The 12,989-nt window shown below is 38.5% G+C and overlaps 1 protein-coding gene across 4 annotated transcripts in view; it reads right to left on the bottom strand.

Annotated features, from left to right (window-relative positions):
• The window catches only part of FBXL17 (F-box and leucine rich repeat protein 17), a 539,707-nt gene that overhangs the window by 357,538 nt on the left and 169,180 nt on the right, over positions 1-12,989 (bottom strand). Inside the window, exon 6 of one of the 4 annotated variants that reach the window (XM_031666764.1) lies at positions 5,706-6,236. The exons of the other annotated variants lie outside the window; for them this stretch is intronic. Within the exon in view, the coding sequence (XP_031522624.1) occupies positions 5,937-6,236 (300 nt within the window). The 3' untranslated portion in view covers positions 5,706-5,936. Of the gene's footprint in view, positions 1-5,705; positions 6,237-12,989 lie in introns of those variants that run through there. 4 annotated transcript variants of the gene reach the window in all.

Genomic DNA, 12,989 nt, shown 5'->3' on the forward strand with positions numbered 1-12,989 from the left:
TTTAGACTTGGGAGGGTGTGTGTGTCCAGGAATTTATCCATTTCTTCTAGATTTTCTAGCTTATTTGTATAGAGGTGTTTATAGTATTCTCTGATGGTAGTTTGTATTTCTGTGGTATCAGTGCTGATATTCCCTATATCATCTTTTATTGCATCTATCTGATCCTTCTCTCTTTTCTTCTTTATTAGTTTGGCTAATGGTCTATCTATTTTGTTGATCTTTTCAAAAAACCAGCTCCTGGATTCATTGATTTTTTGAAGGTTTTTTTTCATGTCTCTATCTCCTTCAGTTCTGCTCTGATCTTAGTTATTCCTTGTTTTCTGCTAGATTTTGAATTTGTTTGCTGCTGCTTTTCTGGTTCTATTAATTTTGATGTTAGCGTGTCAATTTTAGATCTTTCCTGCTTTCTCTTGTGGGTATTTAGTGCTATAAATTTCCCTATACACACTGCTTTAAAGGTGTGCCAGAGATTCTGGTATGTTGTGTCTTCGTTCTCATTTGTTTCAAAGAACATCTTTATTTCTGCCTTCATTTTGTTATTTACCTAGTAGTCATTCAGGAGCAGGTTTTTCAGTTTCCACGTAGTTGTGCGGTTTTGAGTGCGTTTCTTAATCCTGAGTTCTAATTTGATTGCACTGTGGTGTGAGAGACTCTTTGCTATGATTTCTGTTCTTTTGCATTTGCTGAAGAGTGTTTTACTTCCAATTATGTGGTCGATTTTAGAATAAGTGCAATGAGGTGCTGAGAAGAATGTATATTCTGTTGATTTGGGGTGGAGAGCTCTGTAGATGTCTATTAGGTCCTCTTCATCCAGAGTACTCAAGTCCTGAGTATCCTTGTAAATTTTCTGTCTCATTGATCTGTCTAATATTGACAGTGGGGTGTTAAAGTTTCCCAGTATTATTGTGTGGGAGTCTAAGTCTCCTTGTGGGCCTCTAAGACTTGCTTTACGAATCTAGGTGCTCCTGTATTGGGTGCATAGCATATATATATTTAGGATAGTTAGTTCTTCTTGCTGCATTGGTCCCTTTACCATTATTTAATGCCTTTCTTTGTCTCTTTTGGTCTTTGTTGATTTAAAGTCTGTCTTAACAGAGATTAGGATTGCAACTCCTGCTTTTTTCTTGTTTTGTTTTATTTTTTCCTTTCCATTTGCTTGATAAATATTCCTCCATCCCTTTATTTTGAGGCTATGTGTGTCTTTGCACGTGAGATGGGTCTCCTGAATACAGCACACTGATGAGTCTTGACTCTTTATCCAACTTGCCAGTCTGTGTCTTTTAATTGGGGTATTTAGCCCATTTACATTTAAGGTTAATATTGTTATGTGTGAATTTGATCCTGTCATTATGATGCTAGCTGGTTCTTTTGCCCATTAGTTGATGGAGTTTCTTCATACTGTCGATGTTCTTTACAATTTGGTAAATAATTTCTGCAGTGGCTGGTACCAGTTTCTCCTTTCCATGTTTAGTGCTTCTTTCAGGACCTCTTGTAAGGCAGGCCTGGTGGTGACAGAATCTCCCAGTATTTGCTTGTCTGTAAAGGATTTTATTTCTAGTTCGCTTATGAAGGTTAGTTTGGCAGATATGAAATTCTGGGTTGTAAATTATTTTCTTTAAGAATGTTGAATATTGGCCTCCACTCTCTTGTGGCTTGTAGGGTTTCTGCAGAAAGATCCGCTGTTAGTCTGATGGGCTTCCCTTTGTGGGTAACCTGACCTTTCTCTCTGGCTGCCCTTAACATTTTTTCCTTCATTTCAATGTTGGTGAATCTGATGATTATGTCTTGGGGTTGCTGTTCTCGAGGAATATCTTTGTGGTGTTCTCTGCATTTCCTGAATTTGAATGTTGGCCTGTTTTGCTAGGTTGGGGAAGTTCTCCTGGATAATATCCCGAAGGGTGTTTTCCAACTTGGTTTCATTCTCCCTGTCACCTTCAGGTACATCAATCAAACATAGATTTGGTCTTTACACACAGTTCCATATTTCTTGGAGGCTTTGCTCATTCCTTTTTATTCTTTTCTCTGATCTTGTCTTCTCTCTTTCTTTCATTAAGTTGATCTTCAATCACTGATATCCTTTCTTCCACTTGATCAATTCAGCTACTGAAACTTGTGTATGCTTCACGAAGTTCTCGTGCTGTGTTTTTCAGCTCTATCAGGTCATTTACATTTTTCTCTACACTGATTATTCCAGTTAGCGATTCGTCTACCTTTTTTCAAGGTTCTTAGGTTCCGTGCATTGGTTTAGAACCTGCTCCGATAGCTCGGATGAGTTTGTTACTACCAACCTTCTGAAGCCTACTTCTGTCAATTCGTCAAACACATTCTCCGTCCAGTTTTGTTCTCTTGCTGGCAAGGAGTTGTGATCCTTTGGAGGAGAAGAGGCATTCTGCTTTTTGGAATTTTCAACCTTTTTGCGCTGGTTTCTCCCCATCTTTGTGGATTTATCTACCTTTGGTCTTTGATTTTCATGACCTTCGGATGGGGTCTTTGAGTGGATGTGCTATTCCTTTCTGTTTGTTAGTTTTCCTTCTGACAGTCAGGTCCCTCTGCTGCTGGTCTGCTGGAGTTTGCTGGTGGTCCACTCCTGACCCTGTTTGCCTGAATATCACCAGCAGAGGCTGCAGAACAGCAAAGATTGCTGCCTGATCTTTCCTCTGGAAGTTTCGTCCCAGAGGGGCACCTGCCAGATGCCTGCCAGAGCTTTCCTGTGTGAGGTGTCTGTCAGCCCCTAGTGGGAGGTGTCTCCCAGTCAGGATACACAGGAGTCAGGGACCCACTTGAAGAGGCAGTCTGATCCTTAGCAGAGGTTGAATGCTGTGCTGGGAGGTACACTGCTCTTTTCAGAGCTGTCAGGCAGGAATGTTTAAGTCTGATGAATCTTCACCCACAGTCGCTCCTTTCTCCAGGTGCTCTGTCCCAGGGAGATAGGGCTTTTATCTATAAGTCCCTGACAGGAGCTGCTGCCTTTCATTTCAGAGATGCCCTGCCATCTAGAGAGGCAGTCTGGCTGCAGTGGTCTTGCTGAGCTGCAGTGGGCTCTGCCCAGTTTGAACTTCTCAGTGGCTTTGTTTACACTGTGAGCTTAAAACCGCCTACTCAAGCCAGAGCAACGGCATGAGCCCCTCCCCCGAGCAAGCTCAAGCCACAGCAGACTGCTGCTGGGCTGACAGTGAGAATTTCAAGCCAGGGGATCTTAGTTTCCTGGGCTCCATGGGGGTGGGACCCGCCAAGCCAGACCACTTGAACCCCTGGCTTCAGCACCCCTTTCCAGGGGAGTGAACGGTTCTGTCTCGCTGGTGTTCTAGGCCCCACTGGGGTATGGAAAAAAGAACTCCTGCAGCTAGTTCGGTGTCTGCCCAAATGGCCGCCCAGTTTTGTGCTTGAAACCCAGAGCCTGGGTGGCATACGCACCACAGGGAATCTCCTGGTTTGCTGACTGCAAAGACTGTGGGACAAGTGCAGTATCTGTGCTGGAGTTCCTCAGGCTCAGACCTTCATGGCTTCCCTTGGGTAGGGGAGAAAATTCCCCAACCCTTTGTGCTTCCCGGGTGAGGCAACACCCCACCCCGCTTCAGCTTGCCCTCTGTGGGCTGCAGCCACTGTCCAACCAGTCCCAATGAGATGAACCAGGTACCTCAGTTGGAAATGCAGAAATCACCTGCCTTCTGCATCAGTTTCGCTGGGGCTGCAGACCAGAGCTGTTCCTTTTCGGCCATCTTGCCAGTAATCTATGGCAAGTGTTTTTAATATTAGCCAATGTAATAGGTGTGTGGTGGTATTTTGCTATAGGTTTAATTTGCATGTCCCTAATCCCTAATGCTACTGAACATCTTTTCATGTGCTTATTTTTCTTATTGAGTTTTGACAGTTCTTAACATATTCTAGACATAGTTTATCAGATATACAGCTTTCAATTATTTTTCCCAATCTGGGGTTTCTCTGCTTAACAGCACAGGAGTCCCTCTCCCCTATCTGCAGTTTCACTTTCCATGAGTGGTATCGGTTACCCAATGTACAGTTCCAGAAGATATTTTGAAGGGGTGGGGGAGACCACACTCACATCACTTTTATCACAGTATATTGTTATAATTGTTCTATTTTATTATTAGCCATTGTTATTAATCTCATATTGTGCCTAATTGATGAATTAAACTTTATCATAGGTATGTACTGTAAGAAAAATCATAGCATACGAAAGGCTTGGTACTAATTCATGGTTTAAGGCATCCACTGGGGGTTGTGGAATATATCTCACAAGGATAAGGGGGAAACTACTGTATATGTCAAAGAGCAGAATATTTTAATCTTCATAAAGAGTAATTTATTAATTTGCAAACTTACTGACTTTTTTTTTTTTTTTTGAGACAGAGTCTCACTCTGTCACCCAGGCCGGAATGCAGTGGCTCAATCTTGGCTCACTGCAACCTCCGCCTCCTGGATTCAAGAGATTCTCCTGCCTCAGCCTCCCAAGTAACTGGAACAACAGACACGTGTCATCACGCCCAGATAATTTTAAAAAAATATTTTTAGTAGAGACGGGGTTTCAGCATATTGGCCATGCTGGTCTCAAACTCCTGACTTCGTGATCCGCCCACCTCGACCTCCCAAAGTGCTGGGATTACAGGTGCGAGCCACTGCATTCAGCCCAATTTATTAATTTTGATCATGCTTTTGGTATCCTATTTTAGAAATCTTTGTCTAACCCAATATCACAAAAGTTTTCTATCTGTTCTTCTAGAACTTTTTTATTGATATAAAATTTATTTCCTATAAAAGTCATCCTCATAAATTATATAGTTCAATGGTTTTTAGTACATTGAGTGACTTGTGCAACCATCACCAATATCTGATTTCAGAACATTTTCATTAGACTGAAAAGAAACCCAGTATACATGGGCAGATTCTGGACATTTCATATAAACAAATCATATAGAAAAATAGCCTTTGTAGCTATCTTCTTTATCATAATGATTCCAAGGCCATGTTACAGCCATATTATAGCATATTTCAGAACATCATTCTTTTTCAAGGCTGAATAATGTTTCACTGTATGAACATACCACATTCTGGTTATACATACATGAGGTGATAGGCATTTACATTGTTTCCACATTTTAGCTGTTGTGTATATTGCTGCTATGGGCATTCATGTACAAGTTTGTCTTTGAATTCTGTTTTTAATTATTTTGATTCTATACTTAGGATTGAAATTTCTGGATCATATGGTAATTCTATATTTAAACTTTTGAGGAACTGCCAAACTGTTTTCCATAGAAACTGCATAATTTTATATCTCCACCATTAATATACAAAGGTTCTAATTTCTCCACTACTTTGTCAACACTTGCTATTGCCCATTTTTTTTTATTACAACCATCCTAGTAGGTGTGAAGCGGTACCTCACTGGGGTTTCTTATTTGCATTTCCCAGTTCATTTGCATAACTAATAATGTTGAGCAGCTTTTCATGTGCTTGCCAGCCAAGTATATCTTCTTTGGAGAAATATCTATTCAAGTCTTTTGCACATTTTTAAAAATTAGGCTGTCTTTTTGTTACTAAGATATGAGTTATTTATATATTCAAGACACTTACCAGATATGTGATTTGCAAATATTTTCTCCTATTCTGTCGATTGCCTCTTCAATTTCTTGACAGTATCCTTTGAATTTTTAATTGTGATAAAGTACAATTTATCTTTTTTTCTTCTGTTGCTCATGCTTTTGGTGTCATATCTAAGAATCCATTACTGAATTCAAGGTCATGAAGATTTCTCCCATGTTTTCTTCTACGTGTTTCATAGTTTTAACTCCTACATTTAGGTATTTGAACCATGTTTTAGTTAATTTTTATATATGGTCTGAGGTAGGGGTCTAATTTCACTCTTTTCCATATGGATATCCAGATATCCTAGCACCATGTTCTTAAGAGACTCTTCATTTCCCATTGAATGGTTTTAGCACCTTTTCAAATATTAATAGGACATAGATGTGTGAGTTTATTTCTGGACTCTCAATCATTTTCCATTGACCTACATGTCTATCCTTACATGTTGGATATAAGTATACATTGTGGAATGGCCAGATCAAGATAATTAATATATGCCTTACCTCACATACTGAACAGTACCTTACTGTTTTGATTCTTAAAGCTCTGTAGTAAGTTTTAAAATTTGGACATATGAGTCCTCCAACATTGTTTTTCTTTTTTGAGATAGTTATGGCTCTTGAGTTGTCCTGCAATTCAATAACAATTTCAATATCAGATTTTCCATTAAGAAAAGCTGCTGAGATTTTTATAGAGATTCAACTGACTCTATAAAGTGCTTTGAGTAATACTGCCATCTTAACAATATTAAGTATTTTAAGATGAATAGTGGATGCCTTTTCATTACGTAGGTGTTCTTTAATTCCTTTCGGTAATGTTTTGTGGGTTTCAGTGTACAAGTCTTCATATCCTTGGTTAAATGTATTTGTAAATGTTTTATTATTTTTGATAATAATGTAAATGAAAGGTTTTTCTTTATTTCATCTGCAGATTATTCATTGCCAGCATATAAAAATAAAACTTTTTAATGCTTCTTTTAAAATAAATCTTTCTAATTTTTTAACTGACAAAATTTGTATATATTTATGGTGTACAGCATGATGTTTTGATATAACTATACACTGTGCAATAGCCAGATCAAGATAATTAATATATGCCTTACCTCACATACTGAAAGGAGTTAGTTAGCTTCCCTTAGGTAGATAACAAGGGAAGGGTCCCAGAGAGCCCCCAGCCTATGAGTCAGTGCCTCATCCCCACATAACATAAAAAGCAGCCCGGGAAAAAATTCAAGCGGCAGGCACCGATAAAGGAACTAGGCAAGGGATGTTGTACTTAGAGACATGCCCACGGCTGCACAGATAGAAAAACCTCCAGTCCATTTGGATACAAACTTGCACAAACCTCCAGCTCACTTAGATAAGGGAACAAGGCCTGGCACAAAAATGCCTTTGTCCTTTGTGTAGTCAGTGGGCTCCCAGAAAAAGTTTCTTCTCCTTTCGTGGGCACGGGCACAGTGGGCTCCAGTGGGTTCCAGTGGGCGCTCTACTTTCCTTTATTTGGACTGTAAGTCCGGCCTCTATGAATCATCACCTCAGCCCCTGATTGGTCCCAGGCCAAGCTGAGTCACGCATTCGCCAAGACAGCCTGCAGACAAAGTACATTCCTTCCCCTTCCCAGTCCATAGAAACCCTGGACCCCAGCCCCACAGTGGATACTCCCATTCCAGATCCCCTCTCTGCTGGCAGAGAGCTTTCTTTTGCTTATTAAACTTTTGCTCCAACCTCACCTTTGTGTCCATGCTCCTTAATCATCTTGGAGGTAGGACAAGAACTCTGGGCATTATCTCAGACAACAAAAGTCTGTTTCAATGTCATACTATTTGTGGTCGACCACTTAAAATTTATTCTCTCAGCAATTTTCAAGTATACAATATAGTTACTAACTATAGTCGCTATGATGTACTATAGATCTCTTGAGCTTATTCTTCCTGCCTAACTGAAATTTTGTATTCTTTGTCCACCACCTCCTCAATCCCTTCCCTCCCTTTAGCATCTGGTAACCACCATTCTAATCTGATTCTATGAGTCTGACTTTGTTAGATTCCACATGTAAGACCATTCAGCACTTGTCTTTCTGTGCCTGGCTTATTTTACTTAACGTAATCTCCCCGCAGGTTCATCCATGTTGTTGCAAATGACAGAAATTTCCTTCTTTTTAAGGCTGAATAATATTCCATTGTGTGTATATACCACATTTTCTTTTCTTTTCTTTTCTTTTCTTTTTGTTTTTTTGTTTTTTTGTTTTTTTGAGACAGAGTCTCGCTCTGCCACCCAGGCTGGAGTGTTGCAAGCTCCACCTCCCAGGTTCACGCCATTCTCCTGCCTCAGCCTCCCTAGCAGCTGGGACTACAGGTGCCTGCCACCACGCCCAGCTAATTTTTTTGTATTTTTCTAGTAGAGACAGGGTTTCACCGTGTTAGCCAGGATGGTCTCGATCTCCTGACCTCGTGATCTGCTCGCCTCAGTCTCCCAAAGTGCTGAGATTACAGGCGTGAGCCACTGCGCCTGGTCTACGTTTTCTTTATCCATTTATCCTTTGATGGACATTCCATATCAACTTTGGCTATTGTGAATAGTGCTGCAATGAAAGTAAGAGTGCAGACATCTCTTCAACACACTGATTTTATATCCTTTGGATATGTAATCCCAGCAGTACTACTGCTGGCACATACGGTAGTTCTATTTTTAATTTTTTTTGAGTCACTTCCATACTGTGTTCTACAATGGCTATGCTAATTTACATTTCTACCAACAATGTTCAAGAGCTCCCCTTTTCCTACATCCTCACCAAAACTTGTTATCTTTTCTCTTTTTAATAATAGCCATTCTGACAAGTGTAAGGTGATATCTCATTGTGGTTTTAATTTGCATTTCCCTAATGATTAGTGACACTGAGCATTTTTTTTCATATACTTGCTGGCGACATGTATGCCTCTTTTTGAAAAATGTCTATTTGGGTACTTTGCCCAGTTTTCAATCAGGTTGTTTTCTTACTATTGAGTCGAGTCCCTTATATATTTTGGATAGTAATTCCTTATCAGATATATGGTTTGGAAATATTTTCTTCCACTCCATAGGTTGTCTTTTTACTCTGTTGTTTCCTCTGCTATACAGATACAATGGATTTTTGTGTATTGATTTCCTAGCTTTGATTTATTTTGAGTGCCTAACCAACTTTGCTTTTCTGGGATAAACTCTATTAGGTCATGACATAATTATCCCTTTAAAATACTGTTAGACATGATTTTCCAAACTTTTGTTTAGAATTTTTGAATCTATGTTCATGAAAAATAGTGATGTTCAATTTTCTTCACTTAGTGTCTTTATCAAGTTTTTTAACATGGGTAATAATAGTCTCTTTTCTAGAAGACTTGTGTTGAATTGGTATTATTTCTTTCTTAAATATTTGGCAAAATTCAACAGTGAAGTCATCTGGGATGGGAGTATTAGTGGAAAATTTTTAACTACAGATGCAATTTCTTTAAGAAATACAGGGGTATTCAAGTTATCTATTTCTTCTTAAGTGAGCTTTGGTAGTTTGTGTTTTTCAAATAAATTTTCCATTTCATCTAAATTGTTGAATTGATAGGCCTAAAGATGTTCACTGGCCGGGTGTGGTGGCTCACACCTGTAATCTCAGCACTTTGAGAGGCTGATGTGGGTGGATCACCTGAGGTCAGGAGTTCGAAACCAGCCTGGCTAACATGGTGAAACCCCGTCTCTATTAAAAATACAAAAAATTAGCTGGGCATGGTGGCGGGTGCCTGTAGTCCCAGATATTTGGGAGGCTGAGGTGGGAGAATTGTTTGAACCTGAGAGGTAGAGGTTGCAGTGAGCCAAGATCCCATTGCACTCCAGCCTGGGCAACAAGAGCAAAACTCTATTTAAAAAAAAAAAGATGTTAATAATATGCCCTTGTTATCCTATTAACACCTGTAGTATCTGTAGTTTTGTCAACCCTCTGAGCTACAACATTGGCAATTTTTTTTTTTGAGATTTATCAATTTTATCTGTCTTATCAAATCACTAGCTTTTGGTTTCATTAATTTCCTCTCTTCTTTTTGCTTTCCATTTCATTGATTTCCTCTTTAATCTTTACCTTTTTTTTTTTGTTTGTTTGTTTAATTTGGATTTAATTTGCTCTTCTTTCTCAAATTTTATAAAATGGAAGTTGAAGTCATAATTGAAATCTTTCTTTTTTCTCGTATTGGTATTTGTTTCATTATTTTTATCTAAGTAGTACATTAGTAGCATCACACTAAATCTGATACACTGTGTTTTCATTTTCATTCATTTCAAAATACTTTCTAATTTCTCTTTTGATTTTGGCTTTACTCATGGGTTATTTAGGATTGAATGCATAAGGAGGGTCATCCACCGATCCCTGGGATTCTCTATGCAGTTCCCTCCAGTATTCAGTCCTCTGAAATCTGGCTGTTTTGGTCTCCCTGGCCTTTCTGTTCTGTTTTCTCAACTCAGACAGTCTGCTGTGTGTTACCTGATTTACCCCCTCCCTGTGCTGAAGTCTGGAAACTCAATGCAGTAAACTGAGACAATCACAGAGCTCCTCTTGCCTGTTTCCCATATCATAGGGATCATTGTCCTTGGTTGCCTGATATCCAGTGTCTTAAAAACCATTGTTTCCTATATTTTGTCTGTTTTTTTAAAGTTGTTTCAGGAAAGAGTAAATTTGGCCCCTGTTACGCCACCTAAGCCGGAAGAAGTCCAGCTTCATTTTGCTTATATCATTATAAACCCATTTTTATATATTTTATTTCTTTTAATTCATTGCAGAATCTTCCTTTTCAATGCTCAAAATATCCCAGCCTAGGTCAGTAGGAGCCATTTCACATTGGCTTTTGGGTCCTTTGACATGTTCCTTCTAGTCTCTTTAGTAGCAAATGACATGCAGATCCCACAGTCTAAACACTGAAGGTAACTATATATTTGCATTTGCCAAACTTGTTTTTAAAAGTGGGAGAGAGAGCAAGATATACAGATTTATATTTATATAGTAGGTACAGTACAATGAAAAGAACATACTTGTGTTAGAGTGGACCCAATTCTGCCACATACAAGTCACTGATACTCTTAACTGTTAAATGTAGACCTCAAAAATTCTTATCTTTGCTTCCTAAATATAGACCTCTAAGTTTCCAAACAGTCCCATAAATCTGACTTTATCTTATCAACCTGTGTACATTCAGTCTGGTTATTCTGGACTCTCATTTACACAGTCACAGCAGCTCAGAAAGGCTTCTTATCCCAATATTGCTTGATATTAGCAGAATCTAAGTAATAATAGTGTGTTATCAGTAAATATTACAAAGTAAATAGGAATCCAGTCAAGCCTGAGGAAATCAAAACAAAATTAAATCCAAGGAACCACAAGAGGATATCAATGTCCTTCCATCTATTCCCAATCCTCTGTTTTCTTGCCCTTGATTTAAAAATCTAAGATGTCACAAATCCCCAATCTTCCCTTCTAACCTACTAAATTAGACTTGATTCTTAGTTTCCATGAGAGCCCCCCACAGTCCCTTCTAGGCCAATGATTCCTAAATTCATAGATTATTCAAGGTGCAAGAAACTCCAGATCTGAAGACAGATCATCTAATACAGGCACATTAATTTCAAAGACAGGAAACTAAGGTACAGAGATTTTATGCTCCTCGCCTCTCTTAGCAAACTTAGAAAGCCAGAGATTTAGTGACATCATGTGTTAGAGAGATTTTCTAAATCATGTAAAAACCTATTTAGGCTGTTAACTCTCAATATTCTATATCTCACATCTTCTTGCTTACTTATTATGTACTATGATGAAAAGGAAAATACAACTTTTTAAGTGGTGTTTATATGATTGCAAACATTTTTGTGAATGTCTTAGTAGCTGGTATGAAAACACTGCCAGAACACAAATCTCATAAAATTAAAAGCATTAATTTTATTAAAAACTGAGTCTACCCTTGGTTTTCAAGAGATAAACCAATTAAAATAGCTTTGCAGAACCGATGCATGTATAAAATGTCCTCTTTTGCCTTTACTTGAATCCAGAAAACCAAGCAACGTTCATTGCTTAGTTGTACACACCAGTTTTCTCATCAAAGAAAGGTTCTGTTGAAGAACAAAGATGTTCCTCAAAACTTTGTGTACTAACTCTAATATGAGTCCAATAGATTTTGATTGTTGATAGACCAAACCAGCAATCGTTGCCTATAATCTTCAGAAGAACCATCTCAGCAAATTGAGTTTTCCACTGCAGACATTTGCTATAGCTGTATTTTATCACAGAGAATAATTGTGATCTTTTAAGTACCAGTGTACCATAATTTTTGGCCATCTCAAAATATTCTGGGAAGCACTTACTGATCTAATAAGTCTTGTTTTGTCTTTAATGAGTACAATTTCAAGTGATCATAAAAAGCCCACATATGGCCATCACAACACTTGTTGTGCACAATCTGTTCAACCAAAGGCATTTTTACTCTACACCATAAACAGCATTAGATGTGACTAGAAAAACATTCATCTACCAAGTGTTCAGGCCAAGGTTATAGGAAATGAATTAAAAATTATGGTTACATATGATCTTGTATGGTCTTGGTTATACTAAGATGTTCTGATAGAGCAATAATTGAGAATAACAGGCCTATCCTCTCCTCTAGCTTTAGGCTCTGATCCTCACAATAAAATTAAAGTTAATCAGTCCTTTAAGACATAGTATAACCACAGGCTCTCTTTCAGATACACTAGACTAGAATAGTGATTTGATTTCTTAAAATCAAACTTTGTACTATTTTTTTAGCAATTTAGATACTATGGCATCTGTTTTTTGTTTGTTTTTTATTTTTGAGATGGAGTTGCACTCTGTCACCCAGGCTGGAGTGTAGTGGCGCAAACTCGGCTCACTGCAACCTCTGCCTCCCAGGTTTAAGTAATTCTCCCATCTCAACCTCCCAAGTAGCTGGAATTACAGCCACCATGCCACTATGCTCAGGTAATTTTTGTCTTTTAGGAGAGATGGAGTTTCATCACGTTGGCCAGGCTGATCTCGAACCTCTGCCCTCAAGCGATCCACCTGTCCTGGCCTCCCAAAGTGCTAGGATTACAGGGGTGATCCACTGCGCCTCGCCCACATCTGTTTTAATATTAATAGCTAACGTTTACTTAGCATTTACTGTGGTCTCTATTCTGAATCAAATACCTTATATATATTACCTTATTTAATACCCTAAAAAATAATTTTCCCACTTAGCTAACTGATAGACCCAATAATCCAACCTGAGGTTATAATGGCACCCAGGGTCCTATTCACTGTATGACCCTACCATAGTCCTAGGTAACTCATATACATTTACTCTTTTCCTAGGGAGTAAAGAA

Source organism: Papio anubis, chromosome 5 (genome assembly GCF_008728515.1).
Source record: "Papio anubis isolate 15944 chromosome 5, Panubis1.0, whole genome shotgun sequence".
Classification (NCBI taxonomy): Eukaryota; Metazoa; Chordata; class Mammalia; order Primates; family Cercopithecidae; genus Papio; species Papio anubis.